The following is a 12,854-nucleotide window of genomic DNA, read 5'->3' as shown; positions in this document are numbered from 1 at the left end:
CAACTGTGTCAGAGAGGTTGGACGTGCATATTGAAATGCACGTCCAAGCAGTCATTCTGTCCAAGCAGTGCCGACAGTGGAGGAAAATGTCCGAGTTGGTGAGTGACGTTAAAGGTCTTGATCTTGTTTTTAGTGCCTGAGATGGGCATAGTGAATAAAATGCATTCCATCACCTCAAGTTGCTTTTTTGAAAATGAAAGGATTCCGGTTCTTTATTGTCCTTATGCTGCCTTCCCCATGGCTTTTGCTCTTCAAAACAAAAATATGCTGGACTAGGGACCCCGCAGGTGGCGCGACTCCCCTCGGCGTGGCTGCGGGGCCCGCAGGAACACCATTTTTCGTTGTGGGATGGGAGGTCTCGGCGTGGGCTGTGTGTGCATTTGTATCTCCCGGTGCATTTGAAGGTTGGCGGGGCCGGCGGGAGGTTTCCCCGGATATGTGGGTGTGCGCCTCTCGGGAGGGGAGGGCCCGGAGGGGAGGAGGAGGAAGGGGGAGGTTACTGGCGGCGGCAGCACCGGCGGCCCGGGCTCTGGCTGTCGGGGAAGCTGCTGAGCTGTGATGGTGATGACGAGGTGAAAATGGCGGATCTTTCGAAATACAATCCCGGCCCCTGACATACCAAGGCGGCGGCGGCAGCGGCAGCGTCGCCACCCGGGCTCCGTGCTCAGCCCCGGGCTCCCCGGGGCGCCCCACTTCGGGCTTACCGGGATAGGAAGCATCTGGCCAGAGCTGCCGTGCGCGGGCAGAGCAGGCGCCGCCGGGCTCGGAACTGCCCGGGACCTTCTGGAGCCCCCACCTCGGAGCCCGAGGGAGGAGAAAGCGGCAGCCGCTGGAGGTAGAGAAGGGGTACCCGGGAGCTGCTCTGTCTTGAGATCTCTTTATTTTGGGGGGTGGGGGGTGAGGAATAGACTTGCATTGTGGATCAAGGAATGACTAGTCCGGAGTGCAAAGAATCAGTAGCCTCGTAATGACATCAACACTGAGTATTAAGAGGGCTCGAGTTTGCTCTGATACCTAAGGCTGCTGCTGAGGCCTAGAGGAACCGCTAGCACTTATCATGATTTCCCGATTTAATATTCGAAATACCCACCCTGATGGGTGTTGGTTTAATGATGTTCAGCAGTTTATGGGGTTGTATGTTTCTTTAGGGAGGCAGAGCATTGGCATTTTATTCTGCGTTTAAGTTCTTGATTTAGATCATAGTCTATAACTTGTTGGGGTGTGGATGGTCACATTTTTTGAGCGTATGGACCAGTTTTGTAACAATTAAAAATGTCTTTTTTTTATTTTTTATGGCTCTGTCATCCAGAGTGACCCCTTTGCCCCTGCCATTGGCAAATAACAATTGAGATACTGTCACGCATCCTTTATATGTATGTTTTTCTCTTTGCCCCCTCCCATCCATTTCATCAATTCCGAGAGTAAAGTTATGAAAGATTTTGCAGTTTATTTTATAATCCAAATGAATTACAGCAGCTCTGGGATCTCTGTCAAGTTTTGCCTTCATTGTTAAGAAGGAAGTTGTGATAGCTTGATGCATGCATCTGATGTGAATCATTAAGTTGGTAAAGATGAATTGATAATTTTTATATTCTAAAATACTGGACCCCTTTATTTAAAGAGCTGGAGTATTGGATTGATTGACTTTATGACAGCCATAATTTAATTTTGTTAGGTTATCTAAAGATCCATGTTTGTTTTAGATTGTGCTGCAGATCCCTGAAGAGCCTGTCTCCTTGTACAGGACAGTAGTGTTACTGAAAATTTAAATATGAATCAAATTTTTATATGTTAATTTCAAGCCCTGTTTTTTTCCAGCTTTTGCAGTAGAGAATTGGGTCAGTGACATTGAGTATAGGAGAGGAAACAGAATGGTGAATAATGTTTAAGAAATGCCTACTGGTAATTTTATGATTAGCAGTAATTTTTCTTATCCAAGTTTCCTACAAAGAGATGATATATTATGTCATAAGTGTCATACATGCATTTTATTCAGAGGGGAAATATTTTGTGTATATGTGTGTGTGTATCTTGGACATTTGGCTTTCATCCATTAGAAGACTAAGGGACCAAAGTTTTTTTTAGGAGAACTGAGAGGTACTTAGATTTAGTTAATGACTTTTAAAAAATCTTTTGTCTGATGTTCTTGTATGTAGTAGGAATTTGATTGTGGGGGTTTTTTCTTGTTAAAGATTTTATGTTGCAATTATTTGGTCCATGGCAACCCAGCTGCTAGGTTAGTAGTAAGAATAAGAATATTAAAAATAATTAAAGAGGGAGATTAAAATGTCCTTTTCATTGGCTTTTTTTTTCTTTCAATCACAGAGGGCTGTTGTCTTTTTGTGATTCTTTGTGATTGTCTTTAAAGACCAGTTTTTAGATTGTTGTGATTAGAACAATTGTCTATTAATAATTAGAAGTGTCTTAGAAAGAAATGAAGAGTTATGCCACTGGAGATAGTCCAGTGTCTTTTGCAGGGAGAGGAGCATTATACATGTCCATTACTTTTTTCGAATATTGGTTATTTGTTATCTATTGCATTCTACATTCTATTCTAGGGATAGGTGATATCATTGCCTTGGAAAACTTTTAGGTTAGGAATCTTTGGAGGTAAATTGGAAGGATGGGGTTGAGGAGGGCCTTAATGCATGCAGAAGGCCTTGAGAATTATAGAAAAGTTTTAAATAGGAGACTGACAGCCTCAGAGATGCACTTGAGGAAGATGAATCCTGTAGCTTTTGTGTGGGATGTGTTGTAGGTTAGAGGAGACAGAGGTAAAAATACCATGGTAGGCTAAAAGCTTTGGAGATGTGGAAATTCTCAGTTGTAGTGGGAAGGAGACACTGTGATATATGACTAGTTCTATAGAGAAATATCAAAGATGACAAGACCTTAAACCCTGCTTTTTGATAGAATGTTGAATGCCATAAAAAAAGAGAAATAAGAAACTAACTTAGATAGAGGAAAATAATTTTCATTTGAGTTATAGTGTACCACGTAACTGCCTTCACAGTTACCCTGCAAAGAAATGAGGCTTAGAAATTATTGCTTAGATTTACACCTTAAACTGCTAGGAGAGTCAAGATTTGGAAATGGGTATTTCTGATTTGAATCTCTATGTTTTTTTCCACCATGTTAAGTCTTTTTTAAATTTAAATATATTTTTATTGATTTTTAGAGAGAGAAGAAGGGAGAGGGAGAGAGAGAGAAACATCAATGATGAGAAACATCATTGATTGGCTGCCTACTGTACGCCCCCTACTGGGGAAGGAGCCCACAACCCTGGCATACGCCTGGACCAGGAATTGAACAGGTGACCTCTTCGTTCCTGGGTCAATGCTTAACAGCTGAGCCATGCCAGCCGGGCCCATGTTAGTCTTAAGCATGAATACAGTCCCCCTTTAAAGGGGGAAAATATTGTGAATCCCCAGTATTGGCCTAAATAATTGTATTTTCTTAAGATATTTAATTTTAAATGTATATAGATATAAATTCCTTATGCTTATTGCTTGTATGCAAGTAACAAAAGTAAATTTATAAATGAAAAGCAAAACTACAAAACTAGTAAACATTAAATTTAGGATGATGGATGATGAAACGAAATCTTTCTTTGCATAGTGAATATATTATTGTCTGCCTTGGCAAGGTGTGGGGTTTTCTATATACTATATATCCTATGATAATTTAATTCCTATACCACTTTTCTGTGTTTGAATGCTTACAGGTTAGGTGGTTTGGCTTTCACTTGGTGTAAATATATCATTTACCTTATAAAACCATTCTGTGCCTTTTTCTTTAGCTCACTCTAATTCTACCATTGATTGTAGATATGAGGTGGTTATCCAGATGATCCAGAATATACTTTTAAAAAGTATATTATCAAAATGAAAATATAAACTTTTAAAATATTCGTCAGGACTTATGGCTTACAGTCTACTGTTCCCCAGTTAAGTTTGAGAAATGTTGTTTGTATATAGTTTTTGAGTTGTTGATGTTTGATTTTAGAAATCAAAGCTAAAATCCAAATGGTATAGTGAACCAGTTAGTGCTGATGGTAATCTCTAAGTACAAAAGTATAGTTCTTAAACATGCAGATATTTCTGTCTAAACATCTACAAATTACTTACCCATCTGTAATAGGGTGATAGGTCATCACTTCCATATTATTTATTATGTGCAAGAATGAAGCAATTCACCCAGGTTGTCCTGTACCTATAACTAAGAAAAGAACAGTGTTTCAATATTGGTGGTATTGTATAAGAAACTCTTAAAAAATATAAAAACATAGAACATTTTTCATTTCTATCTTATGTTGTCTTTCATTTTATATTTAATTCATTTGTTTTAATTGTCACTATTCTAAATCAGATCCTTCATTTATCTCTGTCTTGAACTAATTACTGTAATTGCCTCCAGCCCAATAAAATACTGAGATGAAGTTAATCCTCCCAAAGTACATTTATGATCATGCCATTCCTCTATTGATTTCTAAGCTCCGTCAGGGCAAGGTCTTTAGTTAATTTCCCATAATGCCCTCCACAAAGTTGGGAAGCAATTAGTATTTGTAATTAAATGACTGATAAAAATCATAAGCTAGTTAAAAGCTAAGAGAACCTTGTAGATTTTCAGATGGAATGTAATTGCAGAGGATGTTGGTTAAAAGCTAAATCTAAGTATTTAAAAACTTACTTGAAAAGAAATTTCTCAGTTTGTTATGACAGTATGTTTGTTGTTTTAAGTGTTGTAAAGACTCAAAGTGTTATATAAACCTGTGTTACTCAAGTAGACAAACCAAAGTTATCTTTCAGAGCCCAGTGTAAATAATGCTAGAGTTTTAGATGACACCCCTTCTCCATGGTTAATTTATTCACCCTTCAGATTTGTATTGAGAGGTTATCATTTGTCAGTTGTGTTCTAAGCACTGGGGAAAGGGGATACATTGGTGAAGACCAACACGTCCCTGTCCTCATGGAGGTTGCATTCTAAAAATGGGGGAGGAAAAATCAGACTATAAACAAATCTACTTTCTGATTGTGATAGATGCTATGATGGAAACACCCAGGTAATGCGATAGAATGCCTAAGGCAGTGGATATAAGAGTGGTGGTACTATTTTAGATAGATCTTAAAAACATAATACCATTTAGACATATTTATAAATCATTAAATTTTCTGAAGTGAGTCCATCTTTAAGTCTCATCAGGCTTAAATAATTCAACTGTGTTCAGTTGTGAGGGGGAACCTCAATGTACTGACTTTCAGAATCGTACTTTGCCTTCAGAACTTTGTTTTATGAGCAAAAAATATTGGAGGCAAGGGGAATGCATTGTATATTCTGTATTCTTTTCCTACCATACCTTCACAGGTAACCCCTTGTACAGATGAGGTGAGCTAAAGCTCCTGTTGGCTTGTGATGATACACTTTTTTTTTTTCTTGGAGTGGTCCTCCACACAGTGATGATGAGGTTGCATGTGCTATTACATATCTTCCATTCCTAAGGGATAAAATTAGAGTGATGATTCATGTAACTAGATGGCCATACCCTTTCCTGCCATGCCCACAAGCTCCTTTTGAGAGTTTCTTTTAGCATAGGCTGCTCTGCATGTGACCCTGATCGAAACAGATATGGATGTCTAATCATAAAGCAGTTTATCATAGTCTGCTCAGTGGCTTATGAGGTGTACTGGCTCCAGAGCTCTGCATAGCCCATACTGCATAGAGACTCGCTAAACCAATCAGACTGTTCCTTGTCGGAAGTTTGAACTTTATTCCTAGTTCAAAGGGAGACTCCTGGTCTCTTTTAACAGGACAAGTAAAAAGACATGTTCTTCCTAATGTCAGAGCTTCAAAAGACACAAAGTGAAAATGCACAGAACAGAAGAAATAGACAAATCCACAATCATATTTGGGGATTTTAACAGCCTTTCCCAGTAATTGACAGAAGAGGAAAAACTGAGAATATAAAAATCTGAACAACACTATCAGCCAGCTTGACCTAATTGACATTTATAGACACCACTCTCAGTAACTACAGAATATACACTTTTCAGATATACATGCAGTGTTCACCAAAATAGACCATATACTGAGCCATAAAACAAGTCTCTAATTTCAAATGATGGAAGTCTTATAGAGTACTACGTTCTCTGACAATAATAGGAGTAAGTTAGAAATCAATAATATGATAGAAAATCACCAAATATTTAGAAATTAAATAGAACACTTATTTTCCCAGTGTAAAAAATGAAATAATAAGGAATATTAGAAAACATTTGAAGTGAATGATAATAAAAACTTATTAAATTAGTATAAAGCAGCCAAAAAAGCATTGGAGGAAAATTTTAATGTTAAATGCTTATTTTAGAAAAGAAGAAAAGGTTGACAGATTTTTTTCTATAAAGGGCCAGACAGAAAATATTTTAGGCTTTGCAGGCCATGTAAAAAAATTATATATAACCCTGGTCAGGTAGTTCAGTTAGTTAGTGTTGTCATCCCGATACGCCAAGGTTGTGGGTTCAATCCCTGGTCAGGGGCACATACAAGAATCAATCAATGGATGCATAAAATCAGTAAAAAAGGTTTATTATCCCCCCAACTATTTAAAAATGTAAAAACCATTCTTTGTTGGAGAGCAATACGTAAACAGACCATGGGCCTGATTCGGTCTGTGGGCTGAACCCTGATTTATACTTTCATCTTAAGCTTTTAGAAAAAGAACAGATTAAACCTAAAGTAAATAGAAGGAAGGAGATAAAGATAACAGTCAAGTAAATAAAAAATGGACAATTGAGACTATCAATGAAGCCAAAATGGTTCTTTGAAGAGATCAGTAAATTGCTAAATCTCCAGCCAGACTGATCAAGAAAAAAGGAGAAGACAGAAATTACCAAACTGAGGAATGGAGAGTTGACATTTTGACAGACATTAAAATAAGAGAGTATTATGTATAACTTTAGGCTAATACATTCAGCGACTTAGAGGAAATAGAAAAATTCCTTGAAGGACACAAACTCAAATACCAGAAGTCACTCCAGGAGAAAGAGATAACCTGAATAACCTTACATCTATTGAAGAAATTGAATTTATACTTAGAAACCTTCCCACGATTACTGGTGAGCTTTAGCACACATTTCAGGAAGAAATAGTAACAATTCTATGCAGACCTTTTCTGAAAATTGAAAAGGAGGGAACATGCCCTAACTCATTTTATAGGTTAGAATTATCCCCATACAGCAACTACAAGAAAAAAACCTACAGACCAATATCCCTCATGAGTGTAGACAAAAATGCTTTACAAAATATTAGCAAATAGAAGTTGTCAGTATCCTCAGTTGGGATGCAAACCCCCCTGCCTGCACAGCATCTACCTGGGCCTCTCCATGTCTGCTCTGTGGGACTTGGGGCAGTGGAGGAACTGATATACACATGGTGCTTATGTTCTTTGCTGTGCTGTGAGTAATGTGTCTCTGACCTAGGACTACTGTGTAGTCCACCAGCATCCATGAAACAGTAATCGGCTACTTTGTTAGCTTGCTTGGAGGCTCAAAAATCTCATCAAACTCCTCACAGTTCTTGATAGTTTTGGCTTTAAGGATGGAGTGCTGACGGAGACATGGCTTTCTGAAAGAGGAAGGGTGAGGCCTGTGAGAGCTGGATTAGGGAATAGGAAAAGACTCGTGTTTGGTAGCGAAAGTTCTTACCAAAGTGATGGGCAAGGGTGATGGGGGCAGGGAGAGTAAGAGTCCTCCTGGTTCTACCTCTTAATGAATATTTAGGGGCTGAGCTGAGAGATAGCCCGAATGGTGCTTTGGTTGCTGTATACTCAGCTCCATGGCCTCAGCTGAAAGAGTGTGACTGCAGCAACTGAATTAAGGAGGCCCCAAAGGTGAGAAAATGGTGTCAGAAATGAAAAATAGAGCTTTGGGTGAATTGAAAACATTAGGAGTTTGTTTAGTTGAGCTGCAAGTGTGGGTGCTTGAAACTTAAAGCCACTCTCTCCCCTCAGGGCCTGACCTTTCCCTCTTCCTACACCTTGGCTTCAGGTACTTTAAGGAGAAAGATGAATAGGAGTTGGGCTGAGGTCTCCCACTCCTTAAGGGGAAATCAAAGGCCAAACCCATATGAGTAAATATGCTGAGGGAACTTCAGGGAGAGGAGAGAGTTAGGCTGTTTTGGCTCCGTTGGATACTGGCACTCAAGTCATCATCCTGCATTATTCTGTGGGGATATGGAGTGTTCAGATGCAACTGATAGGGTTTGGGCAAGGTTTGCAGTAGAGAAGGAAAGGCAATGTGACATTTTCTGGCAGCCAGGTATGCTTTGTTGTGTACTATTGTGGCTTCTATTGCTAAGGTATAATTGGTGTTGATTTTATATGCCTATACTGTAAATGCCCATTAAGTGCCAGAGTGGATTCTCCTGGTCAGGAAGAGCCATATGTAGAGAAGTGCTAGTACTTTGGGGTTCCAAAACTTTCTTTTTAGCTACAAGTTATTGTAACTGATGATTTTGCAATATATATAAAGAACTCACCTAACTCAAAAAGAAGACAAACAGCCCGGCCAGGCATGGCTCAGCGGTTGAGTGTTGTCCTAGGATACAGGCGATCGGGGTTCGATTCCCAGTCAGGGCACATGCCCAGGTTGCGGGCTCGATCCCCAGCCGGGGGCGTGCAGGAGGCAGCCGATGAATGACTCTCTCATTATTGATGTTTCTATCTCTCCCTCTCTTTTCCTCTCTCTGAAATCAATAAAGATTATATATATTTTTTAAAAAAGACAGCAACAACAGTATTTTAAGAATGGTAAAAGATTTTAACAGGCAATTTTCAAAAGAAAGTATACAAATAGACAATATGCATATGAAAAGATGCTCAACATCATTAGTCATCAGGGAATTGCAAATTAAAGCCACAATGAGATATCACTTCATACTCACTAAAATGGCTAAAATTTAAAAGGCTGACAAAACCAATTGTTGGCAAGGATGTAGAACAGCTGAAATTGTTGTACATTTCTGATGGGTATGTAAAATGGTTCAGCCAGGTTGGGAAATTGTTTGGTGGTTTCATGCCAAGTTAAAAATAAACTTACCTCATGATCCGGCAAGTTTACTTCTAGATATTATTCAAAAGAAAATCTCTTGCTGGTTTGGCTCAGTGGTTACAGTGTTGGCCCTCGGACTGAAGGGTCCTGGGTTTGATTTCTGCCAAGGGCGCCTACCTCTGTTGCAGGCTCAATCGGGGCGCCTGCAGGAGGCAACCAATCGATGTATCTCTCACATCAGTGTGTTTTTCTTTTCTCTCTCCCCCCCCCCCTCTCTCTCCTCCCCTCCATCCCCCTGCTTTTCTCTCTGAAAAGCAATGGAAAAAATATCCTCTGGTGAGGATTAAAAAAAAAAAGTTAAGGTGCATGTTTTAAAAAAATATGCATATATAAAAAATTGAACTTGAATGTTCACACCAGTATTATTCATAAGAGTCCCAAACTGGAAACAATCCGAATGTCCATCAATTGGTGAATGGATAAACAAATCTTGGTAGATTTTTACAATGGTATATTACTCAACAATAAAAATGAACAGAACTATTAAATGCAAGAATAAAGATAGCCCGGCCGGGCGTGGCTCAGCGGTTGAGCGTCAACCTAGGATCCGGGCAATCGGGGTTCCATTCCCGGTCAGGGCACATGTCCAGGTTGTGGGCTGCAGCCAATCAATGACTCTCTCATCATTGATGTTTCTCTCTCTCTCTCTCCCTCTCCTTTCCTCTCTCTGAAATCAATAAAGATATATTAAAAAAAAAAAAAAAGAATAAAGATAAATCTCAACATGCTGAGGGAGAAAGCTCATACCATACGATTCCTTTGTGTCACGAGTACATAACATGTGATTCCATTATGTGAACTTCTAGAATGGGCAAAAAGGCAAACTTAATCTATAGTGATAGAAGAGATCAGTGGTTGTCTAGGGTGGGATTGACTGTAAAGGAGTAGATTTATTTTTTGTCCATTTAAAAATAACAGTGGTAAAACTTTAAGGCAATGTAACTTTGTAATTAAAATAATGAACTTTGGTATCATAAAACATATCCTGAGTTTGAGTCCTGGCTCTTCCATTTACTAGCAATGTGACCTTGGGCAAATGATCTAAGGTCCTTCATCTGTAAATGAGGGTGATAATGGTGCCATCTCAGAGTTGTTGTGAGGGTAAATTAAATTGCCATCACTGGTAGTAAGTGCTCAATAAGGATGACTAATTTTGGCAGTATTAATGTTTGTCAATGCTAATAATTATAACTTGCAACTCATGTCTGTTACTCTTAATCTTAGAAAGGGTATTGCATTTTTATATTTTAAAAAGGAAAGAAGAAAATAATTGTTGATTAGGTTCCTATGGATCTTTGATATTTTACAGCCAAATAACTTATTGCTATTTAGTCAGTCATAAACATCATGTACTTTCTTTAAATAAGTGAAGATAACTGAGTCCTTTATTGGAAGTTCTGCATGACCTTTGGCTAAAAGCATCACAGTTCTGATTTGTTCATAATCTGCTTTATATTATTAACATTTTTTTTCTTTATGGCCACTGGCTGTATACCTCTCAAATTTTGACATTTTAAATGGCTGAGGAGGATTTGAGAATTTTCTTTCCAAATAAGGGTTTCTTTGGTATGAAGCTAATTGGTCAAACTTGGGCCAAATAAGCCTTTTGATCTTCAGTTGCTGAGATGGATTACTCTAGAAACTCTTTCAACATTGAGTATTTAATGGATTTTTATACATGGTATAATGCCATTATTTTAGGACCTAGTTCACTGGAGATTTGAAGATACTTTTCCAATATTTGTTTATATTTTAAAATTCTTATTTCTTTGTGTGCTTCAGCAGTTTTCAATTCTGTCAATAGGAAGAAAAAAAAGCTGGGAAGAAATAAGATGACCAGACTTGTCAAGGATTTAAAAGATTTATGAGTGGGCATTGGAAAAGAGTTTCCTCTAATTATGTGACTTAGTGTTGTCTGAATGCAGTATACTTTTAGATTGAGACATGGTGAATGAGAATGTTTGCTTCTAGTTTTGTGTCTCATGACTTATAGTTCAGATTCTTGAAAGCTGAGGATATGTTAAAATCATTTTAACCTACATCAGCAATATCCTTCATTCAATTTTACATCAATAAAAAATGTCATTTTTAATTTTGTCATTTGCATTTTTCTCAAATAATTTTTTTCTTCTCTTAAATCTATTTTTGAAACCTAGTAATTCTTTATTTTTCAACTTTTATTGCAGTGCCTGGTCAACTTTCTAGCAGGAGAACGATCATGGAGGTGGTGCCAGCTGAGGTGAATAGCTTGCTTCCAGAGGAGATAATGGACACTGGTATTACTTTAGTGGATGATGATAGTATTGAGGCTGTTATTGTTTCATCCCCAATTCCCATGGAGACAGAACTGGAAGAAATTGTCAACATAAATTCTACTGGTGACTCTACAGCCACGCCCATTTCCACGGAACCAATCACAGTGTACAGTAACCACACTAACCAAGTTGCAGTGAATACCACAATTACTAAAGCAGATTCTAATACCACAGTGAAACCAGCTTTTCCAAGTGGCCTTCAAAAACTTGGTGCTCAGACTCCTGTGACTATATCTGCCAATCAGATTATTTTAAACAAAGTATCACAGACATCTGATCTTAAACTTGGCAATCAGACCCTTAAACCAGATGGACAGAAGTTAATTTTAACAACTTTGGGCAAGTCTGGTTCACCAATTGTTTTAGCACTACCCCATAGCCAACTACCCCAGGCACAGAAAGTTACAACTCAGGCCCAGTCAGGAGATGCTAAGTTACCACCGCAACAAATTAAAGTAGTTACCATTGGAGGGAGGCCAGAGGTGAAACCTGTCATTGGTGTCTCAGCATTGACCCCAGGAAATCAACTGATTAATACTACAACTCAGCCCTCTGTGTTACAGACCCAACAGTTAAAAACAGTACAGGTAAAAAAAGGGGGCTTATGAATTAAAATGCATGTTAAAAATTAAGTTGATTGGTAGTTGTGTTTGTAGGGTAATTAAATGCTTAGTTGTTACTGAATTCTTTTGAATGTTGTGTTTAGTAATTGTGTGTGGGGGGTTGGTAAAGTTTTATATGTCTAATCCTTTGAATATTTTTGCTAGTAAACTTAATTTTGGTTAAATTCCAGATGAGTTATTTATAGCTTTTTACTCATTTTAAAATGCATTTTATTCTTAGTAATAGTTTGATTACAAGGATGTTCTGCTGGTACAAAGATGCCAGAATTGCTGATGGGTTGTCAAAAAATCAGTCAGACATGATTTTTTCAGTTAACAGATGGCCAAAGTCTAGGAAAACTTGCTGCTTTGAGAAACCCTTGGAGCCAGAAATAGTACATACAAGCCAGTGTGTGTTTCTTTTTGGAGTTTACTTTCCATTACCATCACTCATGTTTGGAAAAGGCAGTGCCATGTAATAGAAGGTAACATATAGGCTTTAGAGTTGGACCAACTAGATTTGAGTTGCCTCTCTGCTACCCTACCACCTGTGGAACTTATCTCTGAATTTTTTACTTTAGCTGGAAGATGGCTATTTGAACATGATGAAATATATAGTAACAGAAAGTACTTGATGTAGTTCTCAAAACTTTGAGGATCCTTCAAAAATGGTACATATTATCAGTATGAATAGGACCTTAACATAGAAGGTTAACAGAACATTTATTAAGTGGCTTCCGTTTTTCATGCTGAAGTAGGCCTTTTTTGGTTACCACTACTCTTAGAAATACAATGATCCACTTAAGACCAGGGAACACAAATACATTCCCTGT

The 12,854-nt window shown here is 38.3% G+C and overlaps 1 protein-coding gene across 8 annotated transcripts in view; it reads left to right on the top strand.

The window, feature by feature from the left end:
- LIN54 (lin-54 DREAM MuvB core complex component) overlaps positions 1-12,854 on the top strand; it is a 57,560-nt gene that overhangs the window by 1,706 nt on the left and 43,000 nt on the right. The window contains exons 1-2 of one of the 8 annotated variants that reach the window (XM_081162406.1): positions 344-835; positions 11,291-11,343. In XM_081162406.1, coding sequence (XP_081018532.1) covers positions 11,323-11,343 — 21 coding nt within the window. In that variant the 5' untranslated portion in view covers positions 344-835; positions 11,291-11,322. Of the gene's footprint in view, positions 1-343; positions 836-11,290; positions 12,007-12,854 lie in introns of those variants that run through there. The other 7 variants (XM_081162403.1, XM_081162407.1, XM_081162402.1 and 4 more) reach the window with 7 other exon arrangements.

This window comes from Miniopterus schreibersii, assembly GCF_964146895.1.
Source record: "Miniopterus schreibersii genome assembly, chromosome: 1".
Lineage (NCBI taxonomy): Eukaryota > Metazoa > Chordata > Mammalia > Chiroptera > Miniopteridae > Miniopterus > Miniopterus schreibersii.
The sequence above is the reverse complement of the archived record's forward strand: the minus strand, read 5'-3'. Positions and strand labels throughout refer to the sequence as shown.